At 37.0% G+C, this 24,907-nt stretch overlaps 1 protein-coding gene across 1 annotated transcript in view; it reads left to right on the top strand.

The window, feature by feature from the left end:
• Positions 1 to 24,907, top strand: part of Snx25 (sorting nexin 25) — a 122,029-nt gene that overhangs the window by 92,060 nt on the left and 5,062 nt on the right. The window contains exons 10-16 of the mRNA XM_063234662.1: positions 571 to 732; positions 9,054 to 9,185; positions 11,633 to 11,773; positions 14,101 to 14,214; positions 18,121 to 18,285; positions 21,120 to 21,237; positions 24,214 to 24,280. Of these exons, the coding sequence (XP_063090732.1) occupies positions 571 to 732; positions 9,054 to 9,185; positions 11,633 to 11,773; positions 14,101 to 14,214; positions 18,121 to 18,285; positions 21,120 to 21,237; positions 24,214 to 24,280 (899 nt within the window). The remainder of the gene's footprint in view (positions 1 to 570; positions 733 to 9,053; positions 9,186 to 11,632; positions 11,774 to 14,100; positions 14,215 to 18,120; positions 18,286 to 21,119; positions 21,238 to 24,213; positions 24,281 to 24,907) is intronic.

Genomic DNA, 24,907 nt, shown 5'->3' with positions numbered 1-24,907 from the left:
TTAAAGGGATTTATAATAACTTTTTGTATTGTTAGGAGTCTAGAAAGAAGCAAGGTAATCTGTCCTTATCAAAGCTTATCTATTGAATATTCAGACTGAGTCGGGAATAACTCAGTTGCTTTCTCCTGTTTCATACAGATTCCTTGGCTGTAACATTTGGGAAATAATGGCATGAAATAATTTTCCCTTTCTTTAGGTTATCAAATATTTCCCTTTTTTTCTGCAATTCTGAATACCAGTTACTTTGGTTCTAAATATGTTGATTTGTGTCTTTACTACAAAATAAAAAGGCACTCTGCTTCTTTTTTTTTTTTTTTTTTTGTCTTTTTCATTTTTATCGGTACCAGAGACTGAACTCATGACTGCCTGCTTGCAAGGCAGGCGCTTATGCCGCTGAGCTAAATCCCCAGCCCCGGCACTCTGCTTCTAAGCATTCTATAGTATTTGTTCCCTTAGTGTAACCTACTAATTGAAACAGTATATTATACTGATGTGGTATCTATAAATAGTTAATAATTACTTATTTTTCTGTCATCTTAAAATGCAGCATTATGTGACTTTCCCCTCCAGGGCCCGGGAGGTGAGGCTGATGAGGCTGCAGTTGAAGGTACCAGTGAGATTTCCGAACAGACCAGTTTTGAAGTGAACAAATTACGAGAACTAAATGAGAAACTTGAGTATAAAAGGCAAGCTCTAAATTCTATTCAAAATGCTCCAAAACCTGACAAGAAGGTAACTCTTTCTTTCTTTCTGTATGTAAAAGTCACCATTTGTCTAGTTTAGTAAATAATTGATTTCAGTTTATATATATTGAGAGGCATCAGTTTATTTAAAAAGTTTAGCTATGAATGAGTTCCACTGCTATCTTTTGCTTGCAGGGTAGAAATAGAAAAGCAGTTACTTTTAATTCTTTATGATTTGGGGTTCTTTCACAGGTATCAACTGTGATTAAGTGATTTCTTTGATTCTAGCTTGCCTATATACCTTTAAGGAAAAAGGTTAAGCTTTTTGTTGTGACAAAATAATTTCTACAAGGAATAAGTTAATACGGAAAACGTTTTGGGGGAAAAGTGTTTTCCTTTCAGTTGTCCAGTTGCAATTGAGAGAAACTTGTAGAATTATGTAAGAACTACATTGTTTTGCCATTAGCCAACAATATTTGAAAATTTAAAAATGTAAATAGTATCTCTAATTGACATTTCTCACACCCAAGCTGTAGTGTGTATTTTTGCTGTGACTTTATTTCTATTTAGGGTAAAACAAAGAGGTCTCTCTAATATAGTTGTGGCTGACACTTTGGGGGTGCCAAATGGGTCTCCTTGGAACTTTCTGAATGTATTCAGATTCAAGTGGGTCAACAGGAAAGCAACTTTGAATAAAACAATTCTAGTGAGTCACATTGAGTTTTCTTCCTTGATACTTCTTCAGTGTTTCTTTCATTGACATTCAAATGCTTTTATAATATTCCTGAAATGAAACATAAAGAAATCAGTGTATCATGAGCCTATTAATAAGTTATAGTTATAATAAGTTATAAAAATATGTGTTATCTGTAATCCAGATACTGGTTGGTGGATTTTCTTAATAAAGAAATAAATTATTGTGAATGTCACTTTAGTAATCATTAGTGGTACTCTGAGAAGGAAGTGTATAAATAGTCAAGTTTTCCTGGGTCGTCGTAAAATTAGTTTAGTCTCCTCCTTACATGGAGTCATTCTCAGTATGTAGACTACTTGGAGAGACCTGCAGTGTTCTCATAACAAGAACAGCTTTGAGATGATAAACAGAATCAGCTGGCATGGTAGATAATCAGTGTCTCCAGTATAGTTCATTCTTCATGAATAGTTGTCTTATTTTGGGTCCACCTCATAAATTAAAGTGGAACAGGATGAAGATGAGCTAGAAAATATAACTGTGGGGTAAATATTCAGAGATATAATTATATGAAAGAATTCTCAAGAAATTTAAAATTTGAATACCTTAATTTGTTTGTTTTTTTTTTTTAAATTTTATTTAAGGAGAAAAAAAGCAGAGAAAGGGTACAGGTTATACAGATTTACAGAAAAAAAATAAACAGTAGGAAATCACTAGTTAATGGATTATATATTGTCATCTTAGAAATAATTGTTCAAGTCACAAAATTAAAGCTTGTAAAGTGGACATTCCAACAGTGAGACTGCAAACAGTTCTGTTCAATGATCCAGTAAAACTCAGTGATATCATTTTCTATCTTATACACTTAAATATACATGCAGTTATATCGTTTAGAGCACTTTCTTTTTTTCTCTTTTGTACAATGACAATTACACATTTTGGGTTTTGTTGCTCCCACAGTTCTTATTACTTTTTTGGAAGGGAGTAGAACCAAATGTGACCTAACAGAACAGAGTCGATCAAATCAAAAGGGTGAACATAATAGATAATGTAAAAGCGTAATACAAGGTGATCAACAATGGTTACCATAATGCCTCCCGCTATCTCTAATAGAATTGCCTATATCATCAGTTATAATAAAATTGAACAAAACAGTAAAGAACAAAACCGACAAAACCAAAACATTGGAGACATTGTAGGTCTTCAAAAGTAGATAAAAGTCATCGAGAATGGGCGTCATAATGAATCTCACTATCTTCACAGCTGTTGCCTAAACTTTCGAACCTGGTACTATCAAGCAAAGCAGAATAGGGGGACATCAGTCAAAAACAAGATGGTGAGAGTAATACAGGGCTTTAAATCAAGATAATGGAAAGTCAAAGTGGGTTACTATAATATATCCTGCTATTTTTATTTATTTTTCCCTTAATTAAAAGGATAAAAATAAAAAAGTAAATAATGGAGTGGAGATTGAGATAAAAGAGGGCATAACAGCAAAACAGCGCAGATCAAAACATAACCATTTAAGCAGAATAGTGTTTCACCACAAGATAATCCTGACATAAAAGTAGTTACCATATTGTCTCTTTCCTTGAAATCCTTGAGTACAACTTCGTATACTGTAGCATTAAATATATCAAAACAATGTAAAACCATTTAAGAGAATGACAGCATTACAAGGTATTTAGAATCATCTAACAGAAAATGAACAGAATATCTTAATTTGAAAGCTAATTTCTCATCAGAGCAGAAAAAGTCCACATTGCCTGTTAAATCAAATTGTGTATGGCTGCTCAACAAAGTGTTCTGCTTTGGGGGTTGTGTACAGGGTTCTGAGGGCTCCAAAATATAAGGAAACTGCAACCTTGCCAGAAGGATGTGTCATGCTCCTTTTATGTCTTTTGCTTATGCTGACAATTAATTAAGGTGCTTAATAATTAATTTTGTAAAACCTAAGAGAGATGTTGAAAAGGTTTTGGTAATAACTCATGCCTAAAAAAACCTCTTGTTATAGAATGATTTTTTTTGGATTCAATATCTAATTATGGATCAGATAGTTTCTCCTTGCATGTAATGGTAGTGGCTGTGAAGAAAGCTAGGAGGTTACTTAATCTTCCTACTTCTCTCAAATCTCTTCAGCATCAGATCCATTAGCTACCAGGGTTTTAATTTGATTTTCTGAAATCCAATGCTTGAATTTTCTTTTATTTCTCTAGAGAGATTTTTTGAGTCTAGAGATAGATTGTCCAATTCAAAGTTAATAGTGGGAGCAAGTCATAGACCAGGAAGAATCTCAGTATCAGAAACCATGAGTAAATGTGTGTTGCTGTGCTCCTCACTATGAGGAATCAGTGAGAGATAAGTGTGACAGAATCCCCAGGGAGCTGATTAAACTATACTTGAAAATCAGATAATCATGATTCTTACCGATGATAAAATGCAGGACAACAGCACAGATGCGGAGTGCTTGCTGTAGGCCTTCTGAGCAAAGAGACCCTCCATAATGAGGAGAATCCAGGCATGAAACTGCTGTCCTTAGATTATAGGTGTATAATAACCCTACAGATTTTCTCATAAGAAAGCTAAGGAGAGGGTGAACATAGCAGTTTAAAAAATGTTTAATTTTAAAACTTGCTGTACAAAATATATAGCCAAATGTGCCACTTAAGCCATTTTAAATGTGTAAGTCAGTGGCATTAAGAATATTCACATTGTTTTACAACCATTTATCTCCAGAACTTTTTCCATCATAAAAATTGAAACTCTGCACCCATTAAACAGTAAGTCCCCATTCCTCAGTCCGTCTGCTCCCCACAATTACCATTCTGCTTTTGCTTTGTTGTTTCAATTTTGGGGGACAGGGTCTTACTTTGTAGTTTAGCCTGGGCTTGAACTCATAGCAGTTCTCCTGCCTCAGCCTCCCAAGTGCTGAGATTAGAACCGAGTACCATCACTCAGCCACCATTCTGTCTTTTGTCTCTACAATCGTAATTACTCTTAGTACCTCAAATGAGTAGAATCCTGAAATTTCATCCTTTAATGACTGGCTCATTTTACTTTATATATTGTCTTCAAGGTTTTCCTGTGTTATAGCATACATTACAATTTCATCATTTTTTAAGGCTGAATAATTTTTCATTGTGTGTAGCACATCTTTTATTTATCCATTCATCCCTCAATAGATACTTGACTGCGTTACCTTTGAGATATGGTGAATAGTGCAGCTATGAACACAAATGTACAAGTATCTCTCAGAGATTCTGAATCTAGTTCCTTTGAGTATATATGCTGGGTCATACAGTAATTCTGTTTTAACTTTTTTGAGGAATCACTATATTAGTTTTCATACCAACTGTACCATTTTAGAATTCCCCATATAGCCACCCACACTTGTTATTCTTTTCCGGATTTCTCTCTCTTCTCCTTCTTCTTCCCCTTTTTTCACCTCCTCTGGACGTATCAGTGTGGTTTTGGTTTACATTTTCCTGTTAATTAGTGAACATTTTCACATATTATTAGCCATTTGTATACATTTCAAAATGTTTACTCAAGTACTTTGCCTATTTTTAAAAAAATTTTATTTAAGGAGAAAAAGAAAAAAAACCAAAAAGGGTACAAGTTATACAGAATTAAAAAAAAAAGAATGAACAGGAAATTACTAGTTAGTAGATTACATATTGTCATCTTAGAAATAGTTGTTCAAGTTACAACATTAAAGCATATAAAGTGGACATTCAAACAGTGAGACTGCGAACAGTTCTGTTCAATGATCCAACAAAACTCAGTAATATGGTTATCTATCTTATACGTTTAAGTGTACGTGCAGTTATGTCCTTTAGAGCACTTTCTTTTCCTCTCTTTTTTCCAATGACAATTACATATTTTGGGTTTTCTTACTCCCACAGTTCTTATTACTTTTTTTTGAAGAGAATAAAACCAAATGTGACATAACAAAACAGAGTCAGTCAAATCAAAAGGATAGACATAGTACGTAATGTAAAAACAGAATACAAGGTGATCAACAATGGTTACCTTAATGCCTCTTGCTATCCTAAAAAGAATTGCCTGTATCATTAGTTATAATAAAATTGAGCAAAACAGTAAAGAACAAAACCAATAAAACCAAAACCTTGGAGACATTACAGGACTTCAAAAAAACATAGTGAACATCATAGTGAATCTTATTGTCTTCACAGTTGTTGCCTATTCTTTCAAACTTGGTACTATCAAGCAAAACAGAATAGAGTAAAATCAGTCAGAACTAGATGGTGAGAGCAATACTGGGTTTCAAATCAAGTTAATAGGAAATCAAAGTGGGTTACTATAATATATCCTATTTTTTAATTTATTTTCCCCTTAATTAAAAAGATAAAAATAAATGATATAAAAAGGAGATTGAGATAAAAGAGGACATAACAAAACAGCACAGGTGAGAACATAAACATTTAAGCAAAATAGTGTTTCACCACAAGATATCCTGACATAAAAGTGGTTACTGTAGTGTCTCTTTCCTTGAAATCTTTGAGTATAACTTCGTATACTGTAGCATAAAACATATCAAGACAATGTAAAACCATTCAAGAGAATGACAGTATTACAGGGTATTTAGAACCAACTAACAGAAAGTGAACAATGGTTTCTGTATTATGTCCTTGTCTATAAAAGTTTTTGTTTATATTATCACATATAATAAAATCCAGTAAGATAAAGCCTGTTAAGACTGATGGAGACAGAAGAACAAAAGCTTGATGGGACTTCAAGACAAGATGATATTAAATCAGCACTACCTATTATGATGTCTTGTTTTCTCCAAAATAGCTGTTCATACCATCCAACCTTCTCTGCCTCATTTCTGTTGAGCTCTTTTTGTCATTAGTTGCCGGTTTGTCTCCATTTCTCTTTTTGCTCCATTCATTGTGGCCTCTCTGCCACTGTGTCTGGAATCTTGGTATTTTTCTCTTTTAGAATGTCCTAAGAAAAACAAACAAACAAACAAACAAATGATAACAAGGCTGGGGATTTAGCTTAGCGGCATAAGTGCCTGCCTTGCAAGTAGGCAGTCGTGAGTTCGATCCCTGGTACCGATAAAAAGGAAAAAGACAAAAAAACAAGCAAAAAAAGAATGTCCTGCAGTATTCTCTGTGGAGTTGAATTGGTGGTTACAAATTCCCCTAGTTCCTCTTTATCCTGGAAGCACCTTGTTTCTCCATCAGTTTCTAGGGACAGTTGTGCAGGATATTATCAATCTTGGCTGGAAGTAATTATCTTTCAAAGCTTGAATTATTTCATCCCATGCTCTTTGTGACTTGAAGGTTTGTGCTGAGAAGTCTGCTGTAATTCTGATGGGTGTTCCCTTGTAAGTCATCAGTTTCTTGTCTCTGACAGCTTTTAATATTTTGTTCTTATATTGGATTTCTGGAATTCTGATTATTACATGCCTGGGTGTAGTTTTGTTTGGGTTGTAGGTGGCTGGGGTCTTGTATGCCTCACAGATCTCTTTACCTTTTCCCATATTAGGGAAGTTCTCCTTGATTATTTCTGTGAATAGCCTTTGCAGTTCATTTGTTTGTATCCCTGCTTCTTCCTTTACATTCTTAATTCTTAAGTTATAGATCCTCTTATCTTCTAGCCTTTGTATTGTTACTGCTTGTTTATTTTTAAGAGTTTTTCCTTTGATGCTCCCACATTACAAATCTGTCCTCCAGTTCAGATAATCTATCCTTAGTTTCTTTCAAGCTGTTATGCCAGCTTTCAATAGAGTTTTTAGTTTCCTGGTAATCTTTTTGAACCTGCTTCACGTATTCTACGTTTTCTCTATTTTCTCCATCAAACAATTCTCCCCTTTTTTTCTGTTCTTCCATTCCACCATCTATTTTGTCTTGGGAGGTGCTTAGCATTTCTTTAACTATTCTACTTATATCTTGCTTTACTTGGTTAAATACTTCACTTTTGAACTTGTCTTTGAGGTCCCGGAGATAACGCTTTATGTCTATTGGTGCCGTGCCTGATATTGCATGTTTTCTGTCCTCATTCTCCTTTGCATTTACCTTTCCTGGATGAGTGTTCTCAGGACAGGGGCCTGAGGACCCTTTCCTTTTTTTTTTTTTTTTTTTTTTTTTTTTTTTTGTCTTTTTTCGTCATTATCGGTAACGGGGATCGAACTCATGACTGCCTGCTTGCAAGGGCAGGCGCTTATGCCGCTGAACTAAACCCCCAGCCCCTGAGGACCCTTTCTTGTTGCTCCCTCTTCCCATACTTTTTGTTCCTTCCATAGGAGGCCCAGTTTCTTTCTTTGTCAGTTTGTTTGAATCATGCCAACTAGGTGTTCCCACTGACTGCAGTGTACTAGGGAGACACAGACCCAGGCAGGCTATGCTGGGCCCGCCCCTTCAGGTCAGTCAACCTGCTGAGTTCTTCACCATATTAGGGTGCACTGTCAGGCACAGGGACGTGGTTTGGGCTAGCCTACTGGGTCTTAGTCGCAGCATCACCGAGGTCAAGTGCTCCCCACCAATCCCGCTTGAGAGGGGAATATGTGACTGCAGCATCCCTTCGTAGCTGCTGTTATCTATCCGCCATGTTCTCCCAGCTCTTTGCCTATTTTTAGTTGTCTTTTTGTTGAGTTTTAAGAGTTTCTATATATTCTGGATACTAAAACTTTATCAGTATGTTGTTTGCAAGTATTTCTCCCACTCTGTGGTTTGTCTTTTAATTGTATTGACAGGTCTTTGATGAACACAATTTTTTTTATGAAGTTCAGTTTTTTTTTGTTGCCTAGGCCTTTGGTGTCATAGCCTAGAAAGTATTATATATAGTCAAATCTAATATCATGAAGCTTTCTCCCTGTGTTACCTTCTAATAGATCTTTGTAGATCTTACGTTTAAGTCTTTGGTCCATTTTGGGTTAATTGTTGTTTCTGGCAAGTCTCCAATTTGTTTTATATGTATATCCAAGTTTTGAGTGCCATTTGTTGGAAAGACTATCCTTTCCCATAGTATGGTCTTGGAATTCCTGTTAAAAAATCACTTGACCATACAAATAAAGTTTATTTTTGAACTGTCTATTCTATTAGTCTTTATGCCTTTTCTGCAGTGGTTTGAAGTAAGTTTTGAAATCAGTAGTTGTGAATCCTGCCACTTAGTTGTTTTTCAAAATTATTTTGAATATATTTGAATCCTTTGATTCCATATGAATTTTAGGATGGATGTTTCTGTTCCTACAAAAATGTCATTGAAATTGAATCTGTAATTGCCACCTTAATATTAAATCTTACAGTTCATAATCATAGGATGTCTTTACAAATATTTGTCACTTTTAATTTTCCCTTGGTTAATTCCTAAGTACTATTTTATTTTTAATCTTTCTGAGACACAGTCTGGCTGTGCAGCTCAGGCTGGCCTTGAGCTCCTTTTGCAGCCCAGGCTTGTCTCAAATTTGCAAGGATCCCTTGCCTCAGTCTCCCGAGTGCTGGGTTTACAGGTATCCACCACCATGCCTGGCTTCCTAAGTACTTTTTGATGCTATTATAAATAAAGTTGTTTTCTTTTTTGAATTGGTCATTGTTATTATATAAGAGCACAACTGGTTTTTGTGTATTGGCTTTGAATCCTGTTACTTTGCTGAATTACACAGATCTTTAAGTGTTTTTGTAACTCCTGGTCTGTTTTCCTTGTGACAGATTGTTTCTAAGTTGAAGGATGAAATACTTCTAATAGAGAAAGAACGCACAGACCTTCAGCTGCACATGGCAAGAACAGACTGGTGGTGTGAGAACCTGGGCATGTGGAAAGCCTCCATCACCAGTGGAGAGGTAAGCTTCACTGCTTTTCCCCCCAGTTTGTTTTGAAAGTTTAACCTAATAAGAATTTTGTCTTAGAGAATTAGGTCTGAAGTTATAAAAACCTATTCTTGTTACTTTATACCACACGTGTCTGTGATATTTCTTCCCTTTATTTTCACTCTGGATTACCCATGGCTGGGACTGTCCCAGCCTGATCTCATTCCACCTTCCTGGATTTATGAACAACTTTGATTCTGAGCATTTAATGGCCATGAGTTACCATTTTTTTCATTGATGATGGAAATAAAATAGTGTACTTCTGGAAATTTAGAGATAAAGTTAAAAATTTTACATACCTATTATTCCTTCGTGCTTACTTCAGTTACTTAAATCTCTAATGTATTTCCTTAAAATTACACAGCTGTTCTTTGTGGAGTATGAGATAGCAATAAGCAAAATACATTGTATCCTTTTCATTTATCTATAAACATAATTTCATTCAGAAGAAAAAAATGCTTGTAGGCATTTGCTGTTCTTTATTATTGTGGACAACTCTTTTCTTCCCAACTGCTGTATATCAGTCAGGTAGAAATCTGGAGATAAAAGTCATGTCCACCACAAACAAGATCATTATAAACAAGATCCTGAGCAAGAGAGTGTTAATGTTTTGCCTTTTCATAGTTTCTGATGGCTTGTCATTGCTTCTCTGCACCATTCCTTTAGTGGCTTCACGATCATTCTGTGGGAAGGGCTCCAACTTTACAATCTTAATTTCATCTCTAGACAGAAAAACAAAGTGTGTTTTCCTAAAAGCTATCTTTAAGGGAAACACCAAGTGCCCCTTGGCTTCAGGCTTATGTAGCGTTAACAGTAGAGATGTCAGAAAATAAATTCTATCTTTGTTTCATCTGTGCTTAGAGTCACCTCTGACATTACACAGCACATTACCATCGTCTTCCAAGACTGATGCGGATAGAAGGGAGAGAAGTAGTAGAAACCTTTCAAGACACTTTGCCTTGATAATGAGTCACTTCTCAGAAGTGTGCTGTGGTGCTTTGTTCACTGGAAAGATAAGGGAAATGGAAGAAGAAGGGTAACTTTCCTGCCAGTACTCACAGTGCAGTCCCACACAGGAATATGTGGCAGATATGTTTGTATCAAGCCAGACTCTTGGGTTCTGGTTCTGGCTTATCCATGTAGTAGATGTGTGGTCCTAGCAGAGTCCATTACCTGTCTGTGTCTCTACTTTCTCGTCTGTGCAGTGGAGTAGTGTCCAGCCTCACGGGGTATGCAGAGTGCCAGTAGACTTTGTATGTCTTCTCTGTGCCTTTCTTTCTGTCTGTTCTCTAACTCAATTTATGATACTAACTCAAACTCAAATTTTCTGTTTATTTTTATCTATTTAGGGTAAAAGTAACCTAAGTACCCCAGGGTTAGGGTGTGTGTGTGTGTGTGTGTGTGTGTGTGTGTGTGTGTGTGTGTGTTTGAGTTGTCTTAAGTTGGAAGGTAAAGGAAATTATGTCTCTTTATGGTAAAATATAATGAGAATTAAAATCATAGTTTGTTGAATCCTGAGATTAAACTGGAGAGGCCTTCCAACTTTTCTGAGAGGTGTTCTCTTGTATCTGATGTATTTTTGCTTGCTGTAAATTTGTTTTTTCATGGAAACACAAGTTAAATATGCCTATATTCATTTCTTTTTGCTGTATAGCGTTTTTTTAATCAAAACAACATTCATTTATCAGCTTACACTTTTACGTGTCAGAATTTCAGCACAAGCCAGGCACGGTAGTGTATACCTATAATGTTAGCACTTGGGAGGCTCAGGTTGGAGAATCACCATGATTTGAAGCCTGGGCTACATAGTGAGTTCAAAACCATCCTGAACTACAAAGTAAGACCCTATCTCAAGAAGAAAAGAAATCCAGCACAGTATGAGTGAATCTTCTGTTTATTATAGCAGAAGGCTAAAATAGGTGTCAACCAGATTGAGTTCTTGTTTTCTGGGAAGAAAAACACTTCAAGCTTATTTAGGTTGCTGGTAGCATTCAATTCTTTATGGTTGCAGATAAGAGTTCTTTGCTTTTTTGTTGATTTTCTTGTTGGGCTTCCAGTCTTTTCTGTTAGAAGCACTTCGATAATCCTTTAGGATTATGTACAATCTATTGTGCCATATTATATAACCTAATTGCCAGAATAAAACCTATCTTATCCATAATCCTGGGAATTATGTATGACACCATGCAGGACACACCAGGAAGGGACAATCTTGGGAGTTATTTTTAAATCTCCTATTGTAGGGGGCTGGAGGTTTAGCTCAGCGGCATAAGTGCCTGCCTTACAAGCAGGCAGTCGTGAGTTCGATCCCCGGTACCGATAAAAAGGAAAAAGACAAAAAAAAAAAAAAAAATCTCCTATTATATCTGTGCATGATATTTTTGCTTTTTGTTTTTACTGATTTTGATTTCTTTTTCCAGGTTACAGAAGAGAATGGTGAGCAGATGCCTTGTTACTTTGTCATGGTCAGCCTACAAGAAGTTCGGGGAATTGAAACTAAGAACTGGACTGTTCCAAGAAGGCTCAGTGAGTTTCAGAATTTACACCGAAAACTTAGTGAGGTATGAATATCATGAACACAAGACTCTAGAAGACATTCAAGAACTCATTTCAGACTTAACACTTAAGGAAACCAATTGATCTCTTTCCTGCTAATACCAGTACACTGGGATTTTTAGCCTGACATTTGAAAATCATTCATAGGTTAAACCACGTAGTCTACGTAAGTCTTTTAGGACAGACAATTGCTATAGAAGCCCAGAACCAGAAGAGACCAGGGAGCATTAGGGCCAGTAGTACTGAAGCTGCCTGTTGTGAAATCCATTTTGAGTTGCAAACATAGAAAGAAAATAGAAGATACAGGATGTCTTCCCAGATGCCAAAGGAAACGCAAAGCAGAGTGGATGAAACATCCTCCAGAGCCAGCTGCTTGGCTTTGAGTCCCAACTCTACCATTGCCTGGCTGTGTGACCTGGGGTTTGTCACTCCTTCTTTTTGTGTATTTTTTCCTCATCAATGAAATACAAATGTGAATAGTTCCTTCTGGCCTCCCTCAAAAGCTTGTTGTGAGAAGTGAGGGAGTAAGTGTAAACAAAACTTTTAGGAAACTGTGTGGCATACAGAAAGCATCAGTGTGATTGTGAGGGAGTAAGTGTAAACAAAACTTTTAGGAAACTGTGTGGCATACAGAAAGCATCAGTGTGATTTTTGGCTTGATTATTAGTAGTAACAATGAGCATTGTTTGCTTTTTGTTTAATATATGCATATGGATAAATGCATATGGTTATGATATACAGGATAGCTTGCATTTCTTGCTATAAGTTTTGGTAAAAAGTTTGAAAACCACAAATATAAGTCTCTTTTCTTTTCTTTGTTGTTTTTGTTTGTTTGTTTTAGAGAGGCAGGGTCTCACTAGCTCAGACCATCGTTGAGCTCACTGTGAACCCCAGGTTGGCCTCAAACTCGCGATGATCCTTCTGAGTACTGGGATTACAGGCATGCACCAACACACTCCGCAGTTCTAATTCTTCTTCCACTGGAAGTAATGGACTTTACCCCAGCAGTGAAAAAGTTTTTAATAATTTCTACTTAAATTTTGGCCAATTTTTCTCTTGCTAGGAATGAACTGGTACTGGAAAAATCATATAGTCACTTCTGAGACTTCCATTTACAAATGAAATTTGCCTGGTTTTCTTTAATTTATCTTACACAGAGTTCCTCCCCCGCCCCTTTTTAATCACTAACTTCAGAACTTTGTAACTTCTTCAATTGCTTTTCCAAAGGTGGAGGCCAAAACCAAACATCATATATAATACCACATTTTCAAAATTGACTACAGTTAATCAAGTGTGTGGGAAACGAAATGTTTATCTCAATGTAACAATAAACTCTCCCTAGAATTGTTGAGTAAATTACAGAAAAATGCATAATTTACCTTGAGACAAACTTTTGTGAAACCAAAGTTTAGGATCAGTCTAATTACTGTTAAAAATGGAAGTAGGAAAAAGAATTTGAGGATGAAATATGTTGGAAAACAGTATACTTAGAAAATAAAACAGTTGCATTGAAGCATTAGAAAAATTTCCTGTCTACCATTTGGTCATCCAGTGTCATCTGTCTCACCTGTGGTCTGGTGACTCTTCTTTTGCCCTTGCCATTTCCCCATTGTGTGAATTTTCCTGCTGTGACAACCTTTCCTGTTGGCAGCTATGATTAAAAAAAGTGACCTTTCTTTTTTTTTTAAATCAGTACCAGGGATTGAACTCACAACTGCCTGCTTGCAAGGCAGGCACTTAAGCCGCTGAGCTAAATCCCCAGCCCCCAAAAGTGACCTTTCAGGCCATCGTGTTTTTAATCTTCTAACTCTCACTGCCTGTTTCATTTCTCTACAATTTCCTAGAGCTATTGTAAGGATAAAATAGCATGTGTCACACTTAGTGCAATGTCTGATACTGTAGGACTTAATTTACAGAGGGCAAGGTACTGTTATTTATTAACATATTTCATTATTATTAAGGTATTTATATTCCACAGTTTGCCCCTAAAATGCAGTAACAGAGTTTAGGGTTTACTGTGATGTTAGAAATAACATTTCTAATAGAAGAACATTGTGAGCCATGTTTCCAGACATATGAGCTACTGGGCCTCCTATTGCAAATTTACATTTTCAGCTTCATAATTGTCCAGTTTCTAGGTATCTGTAGACTTTTTCCATCTAGTGTCTTACTCTTCCAGATTGTTTAAGCCTGATTATAATGGATAGATTTTCAACTTCTTAAATATGAGAGGCGCGTGTACACGATGAAGATATTTAATTTGTTCTAGTTTTAATTCTAAGTATCAAAATATAATTTTAAAACACTAACCTTTCATTTCTTACCCCCACAGTGTGTCCCTTCTTTAAAAAAAGTCCAGCTGCCTTCTCTTAGCAAGCTGCCTTTCAAATCTATAGATCACAAGTTTATGGAAAAGTCAAAGAACCAATTAAATAAATTTTTACAGGTAAGCAAATACAAAACTTTCACACACTAGAGAATAAATTATTTAGAGTTAAAAAAAAACATTATTCCAAGAACTTACTGCTTGGCTATTTGTTTTATAGCCTGGGCCAAGCCTATTATTACCATGCTCCCTGGCATTCCTCTCATCATTGTTCCCCACCCAAGATAACCACTGTCCTGACTTTTACCAATGTAGATAGCACTTTTGAACTTAGTATAAATGAAAATATACAGTAAAAATTGCTTTGTCTGGTTTCATTCACCATTATGTTTATGAGATTTGTGAACATGAGATTAGTATTGTTTTAATTATAGGTAATGATCTTTGTTACTTTATAGGTCTATCATGCTGTGAACACACTGCAGCTCTCAAAACTATTGTTAGTAGACATTTGGCTAGTTTCTAGTTTGAGGTTTTTACAAAGAATGCTTCTATAGACGTCTGCTTCTTGTTGGTGAATGTATATTGTGATAATTTTTCAGCTTTTTATCATTCTTATAGCAGTTTTTGCACTCTCACTAGCAAAGGATTGTAAGGATTCATATTGCTTCACATCCTCACCAACACTTATTTTCTGCTTTTTTTTTTTCTCAGCCATTGTGACAGTATCTCATTATAGTTTTCTTTTATTTAATTAATTTACAAGTTGCTGTGCTGGGGATCAAACCAGGACCTGGCATATGGTAACCACTGTGTGTACCACTGACCGGCATGCCCAGCCTCTCCACTATAGTTTTAACTTTTGTTTCCCTAACGACTGGTGAAGTAGACTTCCATTCCCTTTGTCACTGGTCAGTTGAGGCCTGCCTTTTGTGTTGGGCGCAGGCGCTCAACATACCATACCCCAGCCGGGACTAAGGACCACGCCAGCTTCCGCAATGCGCTACGTCCTTCTTTAAATTAGCCAACCCGTGCGCACCCCGCGCTCACTCCGCACTCTGTGGCAACTCCTGATTGGCCACAGCTGGATATAGTAGCCAGAGCCTGCATCCCATTCCCGCCCTGCTTCCTTGTGACAGCCTGTGATTGGTCACGGCCAAATATATAAACCAGAGCCCGCGTAAATAAACTAGCAGTTAACTGTTGTCCACAAAAGCGTCTCCTGTCTCCTGTTTCATTGGAGCTGCGCCGGTCACTTTTGTTACCTTGTCTTTTCTCTGTTACTTCACAGGCATTCTGTGTGTGCCTTAGATATAATTTCTTTGTCGACTACATGTACTGCAAATGTTTTCTGCCTTTCTGTGTATTGCCTTTTACTCTTCTTTTTGTCCCTTTGCATGCATGTGCACATGTACATGTGTGTGTGTGTACGCACACACACAGTATGTGTAATACCCAGGGTAGCTGATACGACAACTACTTCAAACATTTATAATTTCTCTGTTGAGAACACTGAAGTTTTTCTCACTGGAAGTTTTTAAATATATAATAAACTTTTGTTAACCATATTTACCCTACTGTGCCACAGAATATTTGAAGTTATTCTGCCTATCCAAAAGCACTCTCTATTTGTTAAATATCTTCTCTCTATCCTTTTATCTCCCTCCTCACAGCACCTGGTAACCAATATTTAGTCTGTACTGCTCTGAGAACATTTTAATATTCCACAAATAAGTGAGAGCATGCTGTAATTTTTTGTGCCTGATTTCCTGAATTTAACATGTGTCCTCTAGGTTCATCCATATTTGCCACAAATAACAGATTTTTATTTATTATATGGCTGAATTATTCCACAGTAGATACATACACCATATTTTATTTACCTTTCATCCACCAAAGGATATCTAGGTTGATGCTGTATCTTGACTGTTGTAGGTAGTGCTACAGTAAATGTAGATGGGTGGTAGTTCTTTGACATACTGATTTCTTTTTGTTTGGATGTACACTTTATAATGGGATGGCTGTATTTAGATTTCTGTAGAACCTCCATGCTCTTTTCCATAATGGCTGTGCTAGTTTACATTCCCACCAATTACACATAAGAGTTCTCCTTTCTTTGCATGCTCATTAGCACTTTTGTTTGTTGTTGTTTAGTTTTTTGACTGGCTTGAAATGATATCTTATTGTGATTTTGACTCATGTCTCTCTGATGATTGCTAGCAATGATGAACATTTTTTTCAGTGTTTGTTGGCCATGTATATGTTTTAAGAAATGTTCGGGTAAATTTCTCATATTTAAATTGGATAATTTGGTTTTTGCTATTATTTGAGTTCTTCATGTATTTTGGATATTAATCCCTTGTTAGCAGAATAAGCTGGAGATTATTTCTTTGATATACAGAAATTTTATAGTTTGATGTAATTTCATTAATCAATTTTTATGTTTGTTGCCTGTGCTTTGGGACTTAAATTCATAAGTATTTGCCAAAAATATGTTCCAAAGCATGCCCCTACATTTTCTTTCAGAAAGTTTATATTTTTTGGTTCTTATGTTTTAAGGGTTTGAGCCACTTTGAATTTTTTATATATGTAGTGAAATACGGGAGTCTAGTTTCATTCTTCTGCATATGGATATATAAATTTCTGTTTTTTTTCTGTATTTGATATTAGAATACTTCTTACAGAATGTGTTTGGAAGAATACTATCTTTCAACTTTTTGGAATAGTTTGAGAATTGTTGATTCTTTAAATATTTGGATTTAACAGTGAAGTCACCCAGTTCTGGGTTTTTTCTTATTTATACTAGTTATATTAAATTTGAGACTTACCATTAGTATCATAGTGTACTTTTTCTAAAATAATGTTGGAGGATAGATTAGTTAAAGGAAATAAAGATGAGGAAGTATATATCATTCCTCCTAAATCCACCTTTAGGTATATTTAATAATCTGGAAAAAGGAAACAAAGGTGCAAGGAACAGGAAAAGCAGTAGTGACCCTGCCCCTCCTTCTTATTTTCCTTCCTGTGTCTGTGTGGGGTATGTATGTGTCAGTCAGTCTCCTGCAGCACGCACAAAGCCAGCAACCACTGGGGTGCTGGTAATGCTCCTTGAACTTCTCTTCCTCAGCTTAGCAGTATCTAGCCATTTCAGAGATGCTTATTACAGGTAGGTTACTTGTCATCTGAGAAAATAGATGTTAACTTCCTCTGAAACTAAAACTTAACCTCTGCTACCCACCCCATCTCCCATTAGCAGGAGTGTAGTTGGCTCCTGTGTTCTATCTACCCCAAGGGGGTTACATCATAAACTGGTGATAGTTTCCACTGTATTGTTTATTCCTTTATCTATCTCATAATACTAAACACAAACATTCTTGACATCACAATGTTAATCTTGCTCTCTTAATATAGCATTTGCTTGTATTTAAACAAACTTGATTTTATATTCTGCTGTCTTCTGTCCTAGGCCAGAAAAATACGTATAGAAGTGCACAAAATTTCAAGGGCCAATAAAAATAATTATACAATTATATAAACAAGTTCTACTATTTTAAATGCTTGGGACACAGTGAAATGAAGCTGTGGCCTGACAGGCAGGCTCAGTGATAATTCAGTATGTGTGTACAAAGTATAAACATAGCTGTAAAACAGTGTTTAGTGGTATCCATGTGTAATTTGAAAAATTTTGAGTAGCTCGAGCACAGAAAAATGAAAGTCATTTTAGGTCTCTGAGTTGTATTGAAAGTGAGAATATTTTGTTGACCAATCAGTATGAAGTGAAGTGAGTTCACTATCTCCCATAAACATAGCACTATCAGTGTCCCTGGAGAGGACTGTTTGCCATTAGTATCTTTCAGCATGGGTTTTATATAGTTTATTTCAGTAAGAAATAGTTTTGTTCTGATGAAATTAAATCCATGATAAACCGCCAGTTTTATTTTGTTTGCCCTGCTATGATACTACTGGTACATCCCAACAGCTCAATAGTTTCCTCTGCAGCAATAATTAATACTCTCTTTTCTACAGAATATACTTTCAGATGAAAGACTCTGTCAGAGTGAAGCACTTTATGCCTTTTTGAGCCCTTCTCCTGACTACCTCAAGGTTATTGATGTGCAGGGGAAAAAAAACAGTTTTTCGTTATCCTCATTTTTGGAAAAACTTCCTCGCGACTTCTTCTCCCATCAGGAGGTAAGTGGTCCAGAGGTTGTGTTGTACCACTTTTGCAACGTGTGTAAGCAGGGATCTTCCCGAAGACTATGTGAGGCAACAGTCGTAAGGATGTTACTACTGAAGCAGCAGTTTGTGCTGTTAAACTTGGGGCACCTGCTTGCTCTCCCCTGTGAGTCATTTGGAAGAATTCAGATACAGCTTTAATAAGTGTGGATGGGATGTCCTGTAGGAGTCAGTCCCTGGGGTTGGGAAGCAGAGTGAGGACAGTGTTATAAAGGTGCTGGACCAATATTGAAAGCTCAGGAGAAGAGGCTGTATTTGAGGGATAGTCTGTCAGGAATTGAAAGCAGAAGGTTTCAGTAGTGTTCTAAGGGAAGAAAAGGCTGAGATTCATGCTCAGGAATTTAAACTTTACTCTCAGGAAATGGAGAACCATGGAATGTTTTGAAGCAAGATGAACTTGGCAGCAATATGTATGATTAAATGTATGAATAGAAAGAGACTTAGGTATCTTCTTTGTTTTTGTTTTGAGATAGGATTTCTTACTTGCTTTTCTCATTGCTGAGACAAAATACCTGACACTCAGAGTTACAGGAAGAAAAGTTTATTTAGCTCACAGTTTGTAGTGGTTTCAGTATGTAGTCTGCTGACTCTAAAGCAAGGTGGTGTGACAGAGGGGCATCACACACGAAAAACAGTCCATGGCATGGCAAGGCAGGCCAGAGATAGCAAGCAGCAGCAGCTGCAGAAGCAGCAGCAGATCTGCCTTCCCGCTGTCACTTTATATTCTATCCAGGCTCTAACCCTATTGATTGATGCCATCCACACCCAGGGTGGGTCCTCCGTTATCCACCCCTTATTCCCATCATCACATCCTTAATCCCCATCCACACACTCTAATCTGGCCACCTTGGACACTCCCACCCTTGTCTGCAGAGGCTTTGGAAGAACATCTAAATATAAACTATTAACACAGGTCTCTCTGTGTAGTCCAGACTGGCCTTGAATTCACTATATAGTCCATGCTGTCCTTCAACTTGCAACAGTTCTCCTGTCTCAGCCTCTGGAGTGCTGGGTTATAGGAATGTACCACCATGCTGGCTAGATTGTAGACAATTTTGAGCTCATGTCCTTGACCACTCTCCTGGGGTCCTCTATAGGCTACCAAGGCCCCTTGTTTGGCTTTCTACCAAATTGCACAAAACTGTCTCCAAAATTTGGCTCCAAATGCCACATAGCCTCTTTACCAGGACCAACTTAATGAGTTTGACCATGTAGAGGAGCATGTTGCTTTGCTGTCCTGTGAGCCCAGAGAGAAAGTGTGCACTGTAGAGCATCTCCCACCTCTATTCAGATCTGTGAGCCTGCCTTCTCTGCCCCTCTCCTTTCTCCGCCCCTCTCCCTTCTCCCCTTTTCTCTCTTCTCTCCGCACCTGCCCTCTCCTATCTCTCTGCCATGTCTGTTAGACCTTCCCCTTAACTTCTTTTATGCTGGAGTCTCATGGGATTTATACATAGCTCAGCTCCTCTGTGAGATTACTTTGTGAAAGTGTCAGTGGTTTCTGCTTAGAGCTCATCTTCAGCCTCTTTGAAGCATTTGATATTGTTGGATTTTTGTGAAGCTATGAATACTTGAGAAACTCTTCTTGTCTCTCAGAATTCTCTCCAGTCCTTTCCTGTACTCACATGTCACCCCAAGTCCTGTCACTAGCCTACTGCTTGGTCACACAACTCCAGCATTGTCATGGTTTTATGTCTGTGTCCCCCAGGCCTCATGAGTTTGCATTGTGTATTTGTGATTGGTTCATTGTCTAGTGCTTGGATTGGTGTGTCAGTGCTCCACCCACATTGGGGTGGAGCCAGGATGTGATGTAATGGCAGGAAGAAGGTGTGTCTTGCTCTTTGCCCGTTCTGGCTTGTTGTTTGCAGCCACCATGAACTGTGGCCCAGCGATGCCTGCCTGTCTTGGAGCCAACTGAGTGTGGACTGAAACCTCCAAAAACTGTAAGAAATAAACCTTTCCTTTCCCAATTTGGGCTTCAGGTATTTTGTCTCAGCAACGAGTAAAAAGTAACTAAGACAAGCATCATCTGTGCAGACATTAAAATGAACTCCCTCAGTTGTCCTCCTGCCTGATGTTTGGACCTCACTAATAGAACCACAACTCACCTTGTAGAAACATCTGTCTGTGCCTGCATCATTCTCCCCAGTTACTGTCTGGATGTATGTTGCTCTCGTTTGGACTGATCTGCTGCTGCCTGTCATATAATAAATTTTGAACTGAAACTTGCAGACTTGCAGATCAGGAAATGAGGCTAGCTGAAATATAAAGTAAAAGATTCAGCTTCAAAGTAGACCTTTATGGTTCTGGTTTTTTTTTTTGTTTGTTTTTTCGGTACCAGGTATTGAACTCATGACTTTGCACTTGCCAGACAGGCACTTACGTCACTGAGCTAAATCCCCAGCCCCAAAAGTAGAACTCTAAAAATAAACTACAATATGCATGTTTTAAAAGCAGGAAAATTTGAATCATTTAAGTTAAAAGCTTTGCCTTTAAAATTCAAAAATATTTTATAGTTTTATGAAAGCTCTCTTATTCCAGTTTTATTAATACAGGAATGGAAGATTTTTAAATTAGTTCATTTTAAATCTTGAATAAGGTTTTAGAATTAAGCTTTTCTCTGAGGTTTAGTACATTCTGTCCTCTATATTAAAAGTGGATAGATTTCTATATGGGAGTGAAGTGTAAGACTAAACTATGACCAAATCATTTGGAATTTACCTTTGAATAAGGAAAACACATCTACAGTTTTCTTGGATAAGTGACTTGCTTCCTGTGACTTTATCTCCCAGGAAGAGCCAGAAGAGGACAGTGACCTGTCAGATTATGGCGATGATGTGGATGGAAGGAAAGATGCCTTGGCTGAACCATGTTTCATGTTGATTGGGGAGATTTTTGAACTTAGAGGAAGTAAGCCTCTTTGTTATTATTTAGTAGTGTTTGCTGGTTAATTGGGAGTTATAGAATGTGTCTGTATTCCTGAACTGCATCAGATATGTATTTATATTCATGCATTGGTTCATTTAATTGTTGTTTAAGAGCCAACCACATACAATGTTAGGTACTAATGACATGGCCTTGAGACAGATAGCGTCTCTGTATACATCCTCCGAATACAGAAAGAATGCTTTGAATTTCTATTCATGTGACTCAGCATAACTTCATTCACTAAGGCCAAAAGTTAAACAAAAATTACATTGCATAGCAGGGGAAAACCGTACTGTTCATGGTATGATTTTGGTGCTAGGTTAGCATTGTGGCCAGGGATGCAGGAAAGCCTCAGCTATATTTTTCCACCACCTTTCTTAAGAGCAGTTCTTCTCAGTGGAGGGGCGGAGGGGAAGATTTGGGGATGTCTGGAGACATTTTGCTTGTTAAAACTTGCAGTTGAGAATACTGCTGGCGCTAGTAGGGAGAGGCGGGGATAAACATCCTTCAGGGTGCAGGTCAGAGTTAGTCTCCCCACAGTGACTGTACTGTAGCCAAAAACCTATTTTAGAATTTCTAAAGGAGATATTTTGTACAGGAAACAACAGTAAAATAGAGATCCAAATCCTCATTGTTAAATCTTTACAAGCTACACAAACACCTGTCTGTCCTCTAATGTCCTTTTCAGAAATACATATTCTGCTTTCAGTGAGTAAAAGGCCAGAGAGTGTATATATAAGGAAGTTCCTTTTACATGAGTTCAATAACAAAAGTTAGAATTAAGATATTGGGAGTAGTTAAATTTAAAATATATCTATATGCTAGAATATCATTCAAATACTAAAACTTCTTTCAGGTAGAAAAGTTTGTAGCCCTTCTATAATTTAGACATTTAAGATATACACTGGTGCTTACCGTACTTTGGTAAAAACAGAAAAAAAAAAATCTCTACCAACTTCTGGCTGTTCCTCACTGCAATCTGGCCAATGAAGTGTGAATCCTCACAGTTTTATACATTAGTAATAAGAACAAGGACACCCATTTTCTTAGCTTTTGTTAATGTGTTCGCTTTAATAGATACAAAGATATTGGGATGTAGTAGATGTAGTAGAGCTAGTCACAGCCACAGAGGGCTCAAGATGCTGATTTTTGTTTATCTATCTATCTATCTATGTATTTATTTTTAGAGATGGTCTGGCTAGGCTGGTCTTGAACTAGTGGTGATCCTTCTGTCTCAGCCCCACCTAATGCTTATACTATAGGCATGTCACCACGCCCAGCTCAAAATATTGTCTTTGCAGCATACACAATCTCCATCAAATGCCTGCTCAGAAACATATTTGGTTTTGATAGTGACATTTCAGAGGGGAATAAATAGAATGTCCTTTATAATGAGATGTGATATATTTGCCATCGGCACAGTCCTCATGGTGCTGCAGCTGTTTCTGTAGCTTTGAACAAATGAGGCTTTGAAAGGGAGTCCTTGCTTGGGTTGTGCCTGTGGGTGGGGCTAGAGAAAGGGGCTATCAGCGGTGGGAGAGAATATGTAGCAAAATGAGGTTGGGTTCCTGCTCTAACTCACTATATACAAGGGAAGCAGTAATGCAGCCTTTTTTATAACCACCCAGGCATTTGTGCTGTGCTAGAGTTTCACTTGTCCTCAGGCTCTCTAGGTATGAGTTGCCTCTTCTCTGCCATAGGAAAACGGGGTGAAGTTGTTCATTACCAGCAGACATGCTCATCCCTTTTTGAATGCCAGTCTAAAATGAGCAAGTTATCTACTTGGCAGCATTCCGGCAGTTTCCATCAACAAGTTTAAGGCAATTTTAAGGCATGATTCTTAATCTAAGACTTGACTTTTAGGTGAAGGACTAATACTACTTTAGACATTTACATTTATTTTAAAAAATTAGAAATGAATTTTGAATGTTTTAGTCTACCACCGGGTCTTTGTTGACTATTGGCCTTTAGATAGGTGTCTGCCCTTATGCAAAAACAGTTGCACATGTGTTCCTTGTAAGTTTATTTGTTGGATGCAAGAGGCCTGAACTCTTGGCTGTTTCATAGCCAGCTGAATTTCTCATTTCCTCATGTGGTAGTAACCAAATATTTCAGGGGTTGCTCATGAAAATATAAATCAAAAATTTCATTTATATTCAATTTGTAGATATAAAATATCCTCACAACATTTTTTTTTCCCTTCTCTGGTTTACATTCATATTCTGTACCTATCCAGTGTTCCAGATAACACTAAAAGTTTCGTTCTCAGGGCCCTTCACACACAAAAGGATCCTCAGAGTTAAAATGTATAGGTACACACATGAATTCTGTCATTTTCCCCATGAAAAAAACCAAGGCTCAGAGAAAGGGTTATGCCTGGCTACTCTTGGTGGTGGTTCAGCAGATGGCAGAATTCAGTCCAACTTGGCTTCCTGGCTCTTCACACAGTTAGTTCACCTTTCTTCCCCCAAACACATAAGATATAAAAAAGAATAAGATGTTACCCAAACTGCTGTTCAAATGAGAGCAGTTAGAACCTTCACTTCATTAGTGTTTCATGATATTTGTCAGTATCTAGCTACAGATGCTTCTTCAGAGCCGTATCTCAGGAAACAAGGTTCAGCAGCTAGGCAGAAATCTAAAGCAGGAATTACACTGTCTGCTCTTGGAATGTGGGCATGTTGTCACCTGCCTGGGGATAAGGGAAGCTATTCTTTAGACATTAAAGCTGCAAAAACTCTTGGGTTTCATCTTATCACTTACTTAATAAAAATGAAAGCTTAAAATAGTTTTCTTGAGCAGACATTAGCCAAGCTAGACTCAATTCTGCAGAAATCATTAGCCTCTAATTCATATTGGAACTCATACTGAATCAACTGGTAAGACTTTATGCATTTAATAGCTGTGAAAATGTCATAATTGTTCTGACATAATGTTTTTCCTTGATTTATATTTTAGTGTTTAAGTGGGTAAGAAGAACATTAATTGCTCTTGTTCAAGTCACTTTTGGAAGAACCATCAACAAGTGAGTTTTATGAAATTAATATTGGAATCTATGCCATATGGTATAGTAGCCAATAATTTAACTTTAATGTCTTTCTCTTTTTGTTTCTGCCATGATTTATAAGGAAGCAGGCTTCTAAATTTCCCCTAATGTGTGGTGAATTAAACGTTAAAGCTTGAGCTTTTTCCACCATTTTGGCTGACAAAGGTCAGAAGGTTGTGTTGTGCAGAGCTCTCTTTGGACTATGATGACTAGTTAGAATGTTTGGTATAGTGTTTTTATGCTACATAAAGGAAACTGAACTAAGGTTTGGACTCTTAGAATCAAAGTGGAATGAGCTTCACATAGCAAATACAGTCAATCCCCAATGTACAAATGAATTTTGATCCAGGAGAACATTTCTAAGTCAGATTTGTTCATATTCTGACAAAGTGAATCTTACACAGTACACATTCTTACATAGAACACTTGTTAAAGTTCATAGCTCTAATGTTCATAAGTCAGGAACTTAGTATATTTACTTGTTCATATTCTGACAAAGTGAGTCTTACACAGTACACATTCTTATATAGCACACTTGTTAAAGTTCCCAGCTCTAATGTTCATAAGTCAGGGATTTAATATATTTACTTGGAGACTTGAGGTAGC

This window comes from Cavia porcellus, unplaced genomic scaffold (genome assembly GCF_034190915.1).
Source record: "Cavia porcellus strain 051 isolate PalLab524CR breed Dunkin Hartley unplaced genomic scaffold, mCavPor4.1 scaffold_24, whole genome shotgun sequence".
NCBI lineage: Eukaryota > Metazoa > Chordata > Mammalia > Rodentia > Caviidae > Cavia > Cavia porcellus.
This window is presented reverse-complemented; position numbering and strand designations above follow the sequence as displayed.